A 14469-nucleotide genomic window follows, 5' to 3' on the forward strand; every position below is an offset into this window, starting at 1 on the left:
AGCTGAGAAGGATCCCTTTTATCTAATGCTAGAAGATTACTTTTACTGATTTTGTTAATGGGATGAATAATGATTAGTATTTGATAAGGATTATACTTTGCTGATATCACWTGAATTAAGCCAAACTGGATAGTGTAAATTACTAGTGGTCAAATTTGGCTGGCTTGCTAATAGTTTTTTCCAAAGTAATGAACCATACAGTTTAGTACAATGAATGCTTTATGGATTCTAATTTTTTTTAAGTGCACGTATACATTTGCTTTCGATTAAGAATGAGATGATTTTAACCATCTTAACCATAGAATATTTAGTGCTGGATATACCAGAAGCACTGGTACAAAAATGTGCAATGCAATGTTCATTCCATTCTGCCTCTGAAAACTTTCTCAAGAGAAGGTCACAAGAGCATTTTGACTTTTCTTTGAAGTCACAACTTTGAATTTAGTTACAAATGTGATTTTTAATTATGACATTTTAGATTTTTAGGCTGTTTTTAACAGCTTTTCCWTTTTTATAGAATTAATTCAGAGTACAAAGAGRTATTTTGAGTGTAAAAAACATTCAMATTAAAAACTGTAAGAACTGGATTCTATTTTGTAATCAGAGTCTATCTGTTCATAGAAAAAGAAAATTTTATTAGTGGCAGCTTTTCTTCCCCTTGTGGGAAAAGGGAAAAGGATTTTGACTGTCTACACTCTTGTATGTGTTCTGATAAACAATCTGAAATAAATATCTGATACTTGGGAAAAAATGCCAATGATGTTTGCATAAAAATCAGATGTTTTCATAAAAATCAGATCTACTTAAACATTAGTGAGATTTACAAATTTTGTAATACAAAATTTCAACTATTTATTTTTTGCAGGTTCCTTAGAGCAGCTAACTTTTGCTCCATTGTCAGATTTAGGTRATTGCTCCATTTTGGAAATGCTGGGTAGTTATTTTCATCTGAATAAAAATAAAGGGCTGACGAGCATGCTAAAAACCTCCACTGTAAACTGTAAAAGATGAGGAGAAGAGGAATTGGTAAATACATTTGATAAAAATCAATCACAAGACTTTCATAAATGAAGTCCTAAAAATAATCTGAGGCAAAACCCTAAGAGGATGGGGCCCAGAGCAACCTGTCCTTGCCCAGGATGGTGGAGCATGGAGCAGGTGATCAGCCACGAGTCCCTTGCCATCCACCTCCTGCCAGGATTCCCAATAACAGCAAATGTGCKTTTTATGAATTAATGCAGCTAATTTCCTTTAGATGAGAAGTCTGAGGAAATACTTATCTGGTTCAACTTCCTCTTAGTCTATTTATATTCAGAGATCTGATGTGCTTCCTGCGCTCACATGAATTTGTTCTCTTCTAATGAACAAGATCAGATCACAATTCATATTGCTTTCTGTGCTGAGAATGTTGAAAGGAAAATAAGCCAGGCAGAAAGCTGTATTTCCCCCATGCCAGTTCCCAATTTATTCTGATGTAAAGCTGTTCAGCTATTTATAGTGTCTCTTTCTGAGATACAACCAGCAGGTATGTGCTTGGGTAATAAGTATGCTGCCAAATAAATAATTACAAGATGCTAAATTTAACCATGTTCTTAAGTGCTCTAACATCATGTAACACCTTGCTGGAAGCAAAGTGAGCAAACTTGCTTTGACCTGGGTGAAATGGACACCCAGGAACCRTAGCTACTGACACAATAGTAGCATTAATGCACCCAAAATACTTACAGTCACTCTTGGATGTCTGACAAAGTAGTAACCCCTGCACTCAGGAAGCATTTTCTACTTGGTACTCACACTGTACACTTCAACATTATTGCAATTTAATGGTTAATGTCAGATCATGTGGAGATTCTCTGAGTGAGAGGGTGACCTTTCAATGAAGCTGGGCAAAATGTAAAGGATGCCTTCTGAAAGTGGTTCAGTAGTACACTAACACATATCATAAATAGAAAGAGATTCTGTGTGTAACTGCCTTTAGCAGCCTGGGTCAGCTGCGAAGGACTATAATTAAAAAATATGCACCAGAAGGTGCTGCAAAGGGTATTAAAATACATGAAGTTTTCTTTAGATCCCTACAGACAGTCCACTCTAGAGAGGAAGAACCAAACCACACTGGTTTCAAGAACTGCTATGTAAAAGGAGGTATCTTGAATAYAGAGATATGAAAGTCCTTTCCTTGGCTGCTTTAGTGAATTCCCTGGCACCAAGAAAATCTGGGAAATCTGGGAAATAATTTTTCCCAAGTCACTGCTACACTACGGTGTCTTTCTTTTCTGAGACCCAGTAAAACTGATTGCCTGCCTTTAAATGAAGATAATAATTAGTTTGGYAAAAATTGTTTTTTGCAATTCCTGATGGGCTTTTCTATTTTTATCTGCTTTAACTTTTCTGTCCCTCACCCACTGGAGAAAGAGCCATGACTGTTTTGCTGAGRTGGGGCTTCTCATCCCCCTCCCCCCGGGAACTACAGCTGCTTTGTTTAATTCAAAAATGGACCTTTTTAATCATACAAAAGTGTTATCCTCATTCATTGATATGAGCAGGATTAAGAGGAGTCCATCTGCAATCCATCATTTATTATTTGCAGTGACCAATTCCATAATGGCCCACGTTTGACTGCAAGGTGGTGGCACGGCCACCTGCCCTAGATTTGAATCCGGAGGCTCTTTTCTGCTTTTCTCCATGTAGTAAATCTTTAACACTCACATTTTAATTCCCAATAGGAGCTGAGAAGCCCTGGTACAGAAGTAATAAAGACAATATTTCATTGTAACCTTGGGCTAGCCAAAACAACACAAATCATTTTGCCCCAAGGCCATTAAAATGTCTTTCAAATACAGCATCAACTTTAAACCCTGGTTTCAATCTAGGTATTATTACCYAGGCAGCCCCTCTTGTAAAACTCAGCAAAATCAATATAAACCACCGAACATTTCCACATGCTATGGGAAAACTGCCTGATGATGTTACTCACCTGTCTTACTCTTCTACATTWGATGCAATTTACAACCTGTGCATCAGCACAAAGAGCTTTTCTCCCAGAAAAGGGAAGCTACTAGGTTTCATGTCAGACAATAGCAAATGGCAATTTGAGTGGCCAATTAAAAAACCATAACATTGTTTCAGTGAGGAAAAATGGACCAAGCAGAAGAAATGCAGAATGGTTAAAGACACCAATTTTGGCATTGAGTTATATTAAATTCTCAAGCTTTTCCTGAATGTATAAGAAAGAAATTAAGACAAAATAATATAAGAGTTCAAATAAATTCAATGCTGTGCTCTTGTTGCTTTGAAGGGACTGAACCTAAGTATAGTAACAATGAATCTGTGGCCACCAGAATGGCCCTTCTCTGCTGGTACCACTATCAACATGGCTGGATGGGTGTGCCTGTGCAGGAAACCTGATGCTTCCTGGAAGGCATTGGAGTAAGAGAATTTGTGTGACTGAAGAAAATCATCCCTTCAGGTGACTGAAGCAAAGGAAGTGGCTCAACATGCCCAAGACATTGGCACCAAAGTTTCTCCCATGAGGTTTTTTTTTATGTTCAGCTAACAAGACAGTGATGAATTTAAAAGATCAAGTTCTCCTCCATGCTAAATTCAGAAGGGATTTATTTTTCACTTTGGTATTTTTCTAGAGACGTGTGAGTGAATTTTCTTAGCAAATCTGAAGGAAATTGCTCATCTCTATCCAGTTCTGCTGAGGCTATCTCACAAAGTGCTATGACAGCATTTGTCAGTCATCCAATAGCTGCTGCTWATTGTAAAACTGACAACACTAAACYGGAAATTAAGAGAAAATGATMMGCAGTGGTTCCTTTCAGCCAAAGCTGAGACCTATTAAACAAAACAGGTTTGGATCTATTCTATGGAGGGGTCTGAAGCCAAGCAGAGGGTAAGCAGCATAAAAATACTACTGTCAGCATAACAGCTGCCACCAGAACCAAGTTWAAAAAAACTGTAGGAACAAAAATGTTAAATGTCTTCAGACTGTTACATGGGGCCAAATGCAATAGTGGAATTGGGATGTTTCTGGTGGGAAGGAGAAGGGATTATCATCCCATACTCATCTCTGCAGAGCTCTCAAGATGCTGCTTCAGGGGACAGCAGTGGAAGCTGCTGTTTCCTCCACAGAAATACATGGAGCTCAGTGAACCAGCTGAACTATTTATTTTTGTAAGGTTATTTTTGTTCATCACGATCTTCTGTTTGGTGAGGTTAATAGAGAAGTAAACGTGTTTTCTGAAGCACAGAAGTCTGTCAGGTAACAAGGGATTAGGCAAAGGGAACATTCAACAATTCAAATTATGACTATGAAATAATAATAATAATAATAATAATAATAATAATAATAATAATAATAATAATAATAATAATAATAATAATAATAATAATAATAATAATATCTGTAGATTGAACATGTATCAAGCCAAAATAGCATTTCCATTAACTACACAATAAGATACATTTTATAATTTAATTCTGCAGACTCATATTAATAACAAAGGCAAATTGCCACTACAAAAAATGAAGGCAAAAAATAAGCCTGAGAAAAATTGCATTTCAATTTTTATAGGTGATAAACACTATCTGTGCTTTGTCTTCAACAATCATCACCAAGGCCATGATTTTTTTTTAGTAAAACAGCTCTCACATAGATCCTAGTGACCTTGGTATCTCAGGGAAAGAAGTGAAGTCTGCTGGTTAATGATTCACTAACCTGATGTCTTAGGGTGATGCAGGACATGACATGAAAATCTTTTTGGAATYGTTATCTCAAAAGATCTGTACCCAAATCAGTAACCCTTACTCATATGCTAATCAGAAGCAATCAATAGCATATTTGAAATAGTTTTCTGAATTACAGTTGAAGAGGACTGTGAAATCAGCAGCATAAAAACAGACTGTAAATAAACTAAGCCACATGGAAATCCTTGGTATGTACAGTGCACATACATTGTTAAAAAACATGATGGTATAAATGTAAAGTCATCACAGGTAATACAATTACTCTGCAGTTAAGTACACCTGACAATCTGATGGATTTTAATGGCTGAGGAAATTTGAAGTGAAGGCAGGGGTGATTACTCAACCAGAAAATAAAGTTGCAAGAGTGGAAAGTATGTTGAACAAGATTGGAGAATTTATTACTTCTGTTACTGGTTTTAGTGAKTATACTCTAAGATTGTCAATGAAATATTTATGCATGTAAAAGCAGAAAGTTTGGCATTTCATTTCCTTTTGAGGAAGATAGAAAATGGGAACAAATTAGGTACTATAGAATGAAAATCACCCTGGTGATATCTCTGCACCCTGAATTACCAAATAGTCCTGAATAGTTGACTACCAACAGTAATATTTCTTAATAACATTTTAACTGTATTAAAACCAATAGATACACACATTTATCCTTCATATGGGGTTCCATTAGAAAGATACTAAGGGAGATTGATAAATTGCTGGCAGGTATTGCTAGTGATTGTGATAGATTAATTTAATACATATGGAACTCTGTAGGTTTTATCCTTGTCAAAAACTGTAATGAACAACTAACTCAGTTCCCTGATAGATGTTTATGGAGAATCATTTGGAACAATGCAATAGCAATAGAGRGCAGAGAAGTGACTGGATGATGTTAAAGAAGTTAACAACACACGGTAACCCTTCGTCAGCCCTGAAACAATTGGGCAGTTGGACAGGATGACCATTGTAGGTCCCTTCCACCTGAAATGGTCCTATTCTACTCTACCCCAGAAGCAGCAGGAGGAAAGGGCCCTTCTTAATCTACAAGTAAAGSCCAAATGCTTGTGGTTCCAGACCAGTGAGCAAATCATGGATAATATCTATTGGGATTTTCCTGAGATGACAGATCCATCTGGCAAAATCACAAAGCACTCTCACAGATTAAAGCCTGCTACTAAAACCTCTCTGAAAACTGTTTTTAGTGAAGGTTGATGCACTAGCTTTGATTCATGTCAAGCCTTTTCTYTAGCAATAGCTAAGGCACTAAGCATATGATCCATGCAGCAAAAATGCCTAAGGAATTTCCAATGTCATGGCCTGACAAGCCTTCAGGCACTGAGGATCACCTTTGCTCATGGATCTTCCAGTCTTTCATGTTAACAGCAAATAAAGCTCTTAGAGAGCAGCCCCTTCCTTGCCAACTCAGTSGTATTCTCAGGGTCCACCAGAAGTTTAGGGACAGGCTTTATTATTGTATTCAYTGCAGGAAAAGTAATTTTTCATCATATTGAGATTCTTGCAAGAGGTTTCATTCATCAAGGTGTGCTCATATACCGATATTACAAATATGAAATGACCATAMCTCAGCTAAAATCAATTAGGGAAAGATGGTTTATGATCACAAACAACTTTTAAATACTGTAAGTCACATATTTGCCATACAAATGAAGTTTGGAAGGGGACTGAAAATAAGGATTAATGGTTGACTCAAAGTAAAACCTGATAGAYTAGGGAAACTGACTTTTGCAAAAGTTCATTATAATAAAATTTTGGAAGGGACAGTCCAAGTCCAAGCTTTATCTCCAAATAAAGCAAAACCCCTTATAAGTTATGTTGTTTTCTTTGTTTGCAAGAGTAATGGTTTGATCCTTAAGAAACAGAGAGGAAGTGCCAAATGTTTGCAATATTTGAAGGTGTATTCCTTCTCCCCTTTCCCCATAAACCAATTTTGGTTTAATGTAAAATACTAGGGAGGTTAATTTTTTTTAGAAAATTAGTGAGGGAAGAGGAATTGCTAATTTGTTCWAGTAATGACAGAGGATCTTTGTGAYGATAGCATGGCATGAAAGTTGAAGGGAAAGCAATTTTAAAGTAGGTTTGTGCTTTATAAACAYTGTGTATTAATCCAGTATATATTACTGGAAAAGTCATCCTGTTTTCAGAGGAATGTGGAAGAATTTTTATAACAAAGCTGAAAAGTGAGAAGTTTCCTTATCAAGTTACGCTCATTTACAAATAGTTTAACAGCCAGAAATGATCTAGTAATACTAAGACATAAGGAGAGAGCTAGGGGACAAAGTTTTTCAAGCCAACATTTTCTGACAAAAATTTTCATGTTGTGCCGCACATAACTCCTGCAGGTCAGGCTGAGTGTTGATGCTCATCACAGCACCTTCAGCTTCAGCAGAGGCGCTGCCGAGGAAGGAGGGGTGAGAAGGCCAGAGCTGAGTTGCCCATGCAGAGCCTGCACAGCCCTCACCCCCCAGTGCCTCCGGAGCACCCACTGAGGAGAGCACCCAAGCAGCAAGCATAAACACAACTTGTACACCTCACAACCTGGCATTGCCCCCTCAAAGCCTTTCCTCTCCTCCCAAAGGGATTTCATGTGTCTCTTTGCTCCCTGCGTTGAGCTCAGTTGCTAATCTCTCARTGCCATGAGTCACCTTCCACCACAGTGGCCCACGAGAGTGACAGATCATGTTCAACCCTGGGGAAGCTGGGGGATGTWGCTGAGGGGAAAAGGCTCAGTTTTGGAGTGAGAAATAGAGAATATTTCAGCTAATGAATCAAACTAATGCTGTGTGGCAGCTGAGTCCGGAGGCTTTTGTGCAGTATCCTGCAATTCCCAAGCTGTTGAATCAGATKTTCTGGCCTGAGAGAGCCCAAAGGCATTGCTTTAAATATCTCAATTAGCAATCCCACTGAACATTAAGGAAACTGCTAGACAAGTCAGTGTTAGGTCTTGGAGAAATGTAGTGCTGGATGATTAAGACATTTGAAGTAATCAAAATTTTCTGCACACTTGGGCACAGAGTGCATGTGTGTAAATATCACCCCAGCCCTGGACCAGCCCCCAGTGGATGCTGCATGACAGACAAGTTTCCTTTCATTCAGAAAGGATACTGCACATTAATTTTGTCCTGTGTGTTGAAAATGCCTTATTAATTACCTTTTCATCCTAATTAAGCCTTCGTCTTAAGTGCACCTTTTAAACCGCCTTGGCCTTTAAAGGGCAAGGCTACCAAATAGGTGATATGTGAAGGAAACCACACAGAATATCAACTCATGAAAAATTCACGACTCTGTTAYCCTTCCTGACCACAGAGTTTAAAAGGATCTGGGATTTATGGTGAAACCAGCATCTTTTCTTTTTTAGCTTCATTTCCTAGTTCTCTACTGCCTATACAYTTGCAAATACAAAATTCCATCTGATAATTAGTGGCAAGAGAAATTAAAGGATGTGCTCTTTAATGAGGCCAAAGCTATGTGGCAAATTTAACATAAAGATACCCCCAAAAGGCTACAGCTTCAGCTATTCCACGGTTGATAGAAAGTGGTAAACATTCTTMAAAAAAGAGGCAATTCCCTTGGATCAATCCCTAAATAGGGTTATGATTAAATCGGACGTTTGGGAATAAGCTGGAAACCGGATTCTAAAGCCAAGTACTGCTGAGCTCAGCAGCAGTTCCCTGGCTCATGCTGGCTTCTATCAGTTACAAAACYAATCTGCATTTTATTTCAAACTGAACACAGGCACATGGGGAAATATGATACATTTTCATCAGGAGGCTGAAATTTGATTTACTGGGATGTGCACCCACCCCTCTCCTGCTTCATCATACTGAGGATTTTACTGGTTCCYACTGGTATGGGTTCAGGTATTCTTAACATATATTCATGACAATCCTGTCATATAGAGTATTTCCTGCTCAGCCTTTTCTTTCCCCTTTTTTATTTTACCTTTCTCAWCTGATAGGAACAAATGCTCTTAGTGGAATGTAAAGTCTAATTTAAAAACTTCTGGGAGCCTGCACACTTCTGCAGTTCACCTGCAGCAAACAGCAGCCACTGAGCTGTGGCAGCAAACACACACCTGCTAACCCATTCACCTTACCCTGCTGTTAGCCTCCCTGGGTCATTGCAAGGATAACCCAAAGAAGGTTTTTGTAAATTTTCATGAAAAGTGAAATGTCTCCATCATCACAAACTTGCAGCTTTATAAAGGTCACATCTCCTTGTGCACAGCCAAGGATGGGAGGGCTTCTGCCAGTGAGTGACACATCCCAGTGGATCAAGTGAGCTGCCACCCTGCCCCTGTCTGAATCAAACTGCAGGGCAGAAACAGGCTGGTTTTCTTCTGAGGCACCCACTACTTATGCAATAATTCAATTGAGGATTGGATACATTTTTCTGCCTTTTAAAAACCAGTAATTCAAAATAAAAGGATAGATACCAGTCCTTAGAAACATTAATATTGAAGTCAGTTGCAGGTACTGATTACTTCAAATACCCAAATGAACAATTTCAGGTAAAAAACAAATTTAAATGATGTACTTCTGAGCCTTCTAGGATTTTGATTCACAATCCATTAAAAAACCCAAGCAGTTTGTCAAGCTACCTGATTGTTCTTATTTCCAACTGAGATTTCCAGAGTTTAATCACATGTCTKCTGAGATGCTTTTGGAGAATTACTTTTTTAAAAATAGGAATATGATTTGGAAACACATATCCAGGGGTCTACAGAGGAAGCAGGCTACTTTTCTGCTTACTTTTTTACTGAACCATTTATAACAAAATAACATTTTTCCTTCATATTTTGAACACTGAGATATGAGTTAACAAATTGTGYTCCAAATTTGCCCTCAACCCAAGCCACAGCCTCTACCATAATTCATAGCCACAACTGCACAGTGAAATGTGCAATAACTCACAGTGTTCTAAGTAATATGGCATCTCAACCATACTGTTGATAGTATGGACCTAATAGCATTTAATCTTCATTTGCCTTACCTATTCTCTTTGTACAAATGTGTTAAAAACAGCACTACCTATGTGTAACTTGGAATATATCAGKATGGTTAAATGTTAAAAGCCATCATTTTTTTAGAAACAATAATCATACTTCAGAAAAGAGCAAGAAATTATAATGTTAAACATCAGGTTATAAAATAAGGGGAAAACCCCAAACCCAAAACATGGTTTATCAGAGTATCMACGGGAGTTTTTAATTTCCAAAATTTTAAACAGTAGCTCCATACCAGGAGATTAATAAATTCACTGCAGTTTTTAAAAGATTTTTTGACTCCCTCATGTTGAGTGTAACACCAACCAGAAAGGTAATCCTGAACTTTAGGGCCATTTTCCTGTGCAGAAATTACTTTTGTCACTTTCTCAGATGAAAGAGTAATCTAAACTTACCAAGGGAAAATTGAAGGATCGATGCAGTAGTTGTGTTAAGGCCGGTGGTGGTCTGTGGGAAGAGAAGCAAACAATTTTGTTAGATCAGCAGAACAATACATTCTTCAYGTGTTTTTCTTTGAGAGCATGGAAAATCTCTAGACACCCACATCTCCAGTGTATAGACTGGTAATTGCCAACCCTTTCAGGTTGAGTGATCATGAACATTTCTGTTGTGTCATTTTGATTATTGAAATCTCATATGCTAAACCTGAATATTTTTTTCCACCCTACTAATGTCTACAAAAAAAGAAAGGACATTTATGGCCAACACTGGTGCCTGACCCCTGTTCAGGAAATTGAAAGATATAACTCTGTGGTTTATGGCCAGCTTTGTGTGAATCTATACATGTGGAATAGTTCTCACTTTTCCCAGCATAGAACCAGGACTAAAAATGAAWATAAACAGATAATAAAAATAACATTAAGTAAAGCTAAAATAATGAAATATTAAGAGGAAACAACAACTTAAGTCTTCACACCAAAGCGAACAAATAATGGTGATAGTATATGGTAGAGTGAAATATTGTAGCAGCATCTACCGGCTGCTGACATCCAGCCAAGACCTAGAAAGGGACAGAAAACACCAGCAGCTGACCCTTGCTCAGCACACCACCCTCCTTTCAGGACTCTCTTTCTTCCTCCTTTGAATGCCTCCATATTTCAGTAATTSAAATTAGAATGCTTCTCCTGAAAATGATATAAAATAAAAGGCCCTAGTGTGCTGTGAAGGACCCCTAATTATGTTCAGTTTATTTTGAAAGTTGGATTTAATGATACTGCTGCTTAACAAGCAAGGCATGACATGGTGGTGATGCAGAAGAGCAAAAGGGACTGGAGTTCTTCCAGTGCCAGTGCACACCTGGTGGATGTATTAAAGGATGCCTTTGAAAATAATGGATGGATGCCTGCATGAGCTGGAGTCAGATTTTCTTTTCTACATATATATTACACACGGGAAAGAACTTCTTACAAATATTGAGGAACAGCATCTTCACTGAAATTCATTGAAGATTAGTTGATAAAATGACTACATGTCCTAACAGGTAATTTTATTTTTTAAACAAGAATACAGAAGCTGCATTTATATAATCCCTTTAAAAGTACAGTCACATTCCCATTTAAGTCATTGTCAGGATTGATTCAGTATTAGATATCACACTTACCATGCCAAATGATAAATTCCTTTCTGATTTGAGTTATGAGCACCTATTATATTAGTTTACATTCAATTTATTATGTTGTGCAGCTYATAATTTGAAAACAAAACCTTTAYTGAGGTTCAGTAGCTCATATCACCAAGAAATTAAATGTATCAGTTATCACAGAAGAGACATTTATGTGGACTAGGACCATGCTGTGAATCTTTTCAGCAATACTTTAGGAAAAAACATTACACTTCCTAAAAACTTTTTCCCAAATTTCTGCATAAGASTGCTTGATTCAGACATTGCAGAGAGCTTGGTAGGGAGCCTTTAGTAGATATTTTCCTTTGCTTGCAACATCTCTGATGCTCTACACCTTTCCAGAACATTGCCAGCAGTAAATTCTCATCAACAGACAGAGACAGCTGGTATTAAAAACCTCTCTGCCTGCAACATCAGGTGGCTGTTGGAAATCAGGAGAAAAGAAGGAGGTCAAGGTAGCAAACCAGCAGCTGTTAGAGCTGTTGATATATTTTGCAAATTCAATTCTTCTTGACTAAGTATTGTAAAGCAGTAATTCATGGACTAGGAGCCATTAGCAGGAACAGAGATTTCATGATCCATGTCTAGCAGGGACAGAACAGRATTAATGAAAATCATGGAGAAATGAAGCAGATTTTTAAATCTGTTTTAAAATCAGATCAGAGAAATACGTTGTGAAATTTGTGAAAGAACTGCAAATCAAAAACAGTTTGGTTCCAAAACAACAGACATTTAAATGTATTTCCATACTCAAAAATAAAACTAGATCAGTAACACCTCTGGYCAGAACTCTGTCTTGTGCTCATCCATAACATTAGGCCATTAGCATTAGCATGTTTGTGCAGAAGGATTTGATTTTTCTGCAACACTACCATAATATTTATAAATACTTAAATTTTTAGGCTGGTAACTGTTTATAAGCATGGTGATCTTTTCAGATGATTATTTAATCACATCACTTTAGTATCGTAACAAGTTTTTTCAAATTCCTGATACCATGGTACTGCATATGGTAGTGCACATGGTAGTTACCACACAGCAATATAATGAATACAGTCCAAGACTGGATTTTGAAGCCAGGATTACTCAGGATAGTCTAAATTGCATATCAGCAGGGAGAAGACAGCTAGTGAATGACAGTTCAATACTCTCAGAGCTGGGACCCTGGATTTGTTAAATGCCATAAATAGATGSTTTTCCAAGTAGTGTTACCTATGCTCAGTACTACAGCTAAAAATGAATGTAAAAATTGGGAAAAATATCCCAGCAGTGTGACCTCATTTTTGCACAGGACATAAACCAATGCATCTCTCCTCAAGGCAGTTAGMAAAGCACAGCACATTCAAACAGGATGCAGAGTAGTAGAGAGGCCATTTAACATCCCTGACAGGATTCCCTGGCTGRAGCTGGCAGAGAGGGAAATTCTCCTTTATCTGTAAAATCTCTAAATTAGTTTTGTATGTGTTTTTGACTTTTATGCACCACATCAGCAATATCTACATTGCATTTGTGCAATTCTGGTCCCAGTTTAGGATGTAAAATGAACCCTGTGAAAAGAATTGTCAGTGTCTGAAATTAAGGGAAGATCCCTGGCCAAAACCACTTCTGTTTTATGGCTCTCTTCCATGTTTGTTCTTCAAATAGCTCTAATAGCCTCTCCCTTCATTCAGAAGACTGTTGAAAACATGAAAATTAATTTTGAATTACATGAGTTTTTATCTGGCCTTTTAATTTTTCAGTTCTGTGCAAAGCTCCCCTTTTATGTACATCATTGCAGCGAGCTGCCCAACATCAGCATGTGGGCATTGCTTTGTGTCTTGCAATTCATTTTCCACATCCAGACGACCCCAAGTTAGTGCAAATTGCACCACGTTGTTTCTTGCAGCAATTTTACRACCAAACTACTCCCCAACAAAATTAATTCTGTCCCATTCATCATGGCTCAATCTGCTACATACACTTSCCTGAGAATGGCAGGTGCTTGCTCCAGGCTGCACTTAATTCCGTAGGWTGCATTGTTCACAAGTGATGTTTTACAACCAAACTAACATTTGTCAACAGCGACAAAGAAAAATGAGACAATACTAATAAAACAATAAAAGAAAAATGAAMCCTGTCTCTATTTAATTGTTGGATATAAAAAGATAATGATGCTAGTTCAACAACACAGTTCTACGTCCTTGACTTTTCAGAATTTCAGAGATGCTTTAAATGACTTGGATACACTCTGGATCAAGAGACTGTCCCTTGCAAATTATTGCAATAACCTTTGTTTAACATTCACTCTTAAAAGGGATGTTGCTGGGGGCACTTTATGAGCCTGCCACCTTGCTCAAGAGCTGAACACCAAACTTTCCAAACACCCCAACATCTCTGCAGCTGGCAGATTCCCAGCCTGCAGCCCCAGCCCTGGCAGATGAGGCAGCTGTCACTTACCAGCTCTCTGGGACCGTAGGGCTCACAGAAGGTGACCGCGTTGCCGTGCATTATCACTCCGCAGTGCTCCCCGACCTCACAGTTACTGCACTCGGACCTGCAGGGAGAGCACASCGTGTTCAAAGTGCAAATCAGAGATAGGATGTTTGAGACCACATGGCTTTGAAAGTGTAAACTCAGACTGTTGTGTCTTGGTGCTCAGACTGGACTGTTTGCTATCATGGTGCTGAACACAAACGTTGGGCAGCTGTATGTGTGATGCACTAGAGCTGCCTTTCGTGAAAGGCCCTGGCGAGTGAATTCCTGCTCTCTGCAAACTCCCTCCCCTAAAGAGGTGTGTCCCTGTTTGTTGAATGCAAAACCTTTCAGCATGGGAAAGCAAGCTGAAATCTTACATGTATCATYTAGCCTGAAGCTATTCTTCATACAAAATCCTTGTGATTTACCTTATGGAAGCTCACCATCATAGAGTTACCAAAAAAAAAACAGCTGGGGACGAGGGGCTGGGGCTGGTATCAGCCCTTCTCCTGCTTGCACAGTTTTCCCAAAGGCCAGKCTTGAGGCTGCAGTGTATTGTGACACYTGCTATTGCTTCTCTTTGTATTTGTARTATSCCATATTCCTAGCAACAGAGCTGCSCCTCTGC

At 38.2% G+C, this 14469-nt stretch overlaps 1 protein-coding gene across 2 annotated transcripts in view; it reads right to left on the reverse strand.

Annotated features, from left to right (window-relative positions):
* The window catches only part of RELN (reelin), a 270732-nt gene that overhangs the window by 129690 nt on the left and 126573 nt on the right, over positions 1-14469 (reverse strand). For both annotated transcript variants that reach the window (XM_057364499.1, XM_057364500.1), the window contains exons 7-8: positions 13824-13920; positions 10162-10213 (exon numbers count right to left, since the gene is read on the reverse strand). In XM_057364499.1, coding sequence (XP_057220482.1) covers positions 10162-10213; positions 13824-13920 — 149 coding nt within the window. The remainder of the gene's footprint in view (positions 1-10161; positions 10214-13823; positions 13921-14469) is intronic.

The sequence above is a fragment of the Malurus melanocephalus genome, unplaced genomic scaffold (genome assembly GCF_030028575.1).
Source record: "Malurus melanocephalus ecotype Western Australia unplaced genomic scaffold, MMel_1.1 scaffold_39, whole genome shotgun sequence".
Lineage (NCBI taxonomy): Eukaryota > Metazoa > Chordata > Aves > Passeriformes > Maluridae > Malurus > Malurus melanocephalus.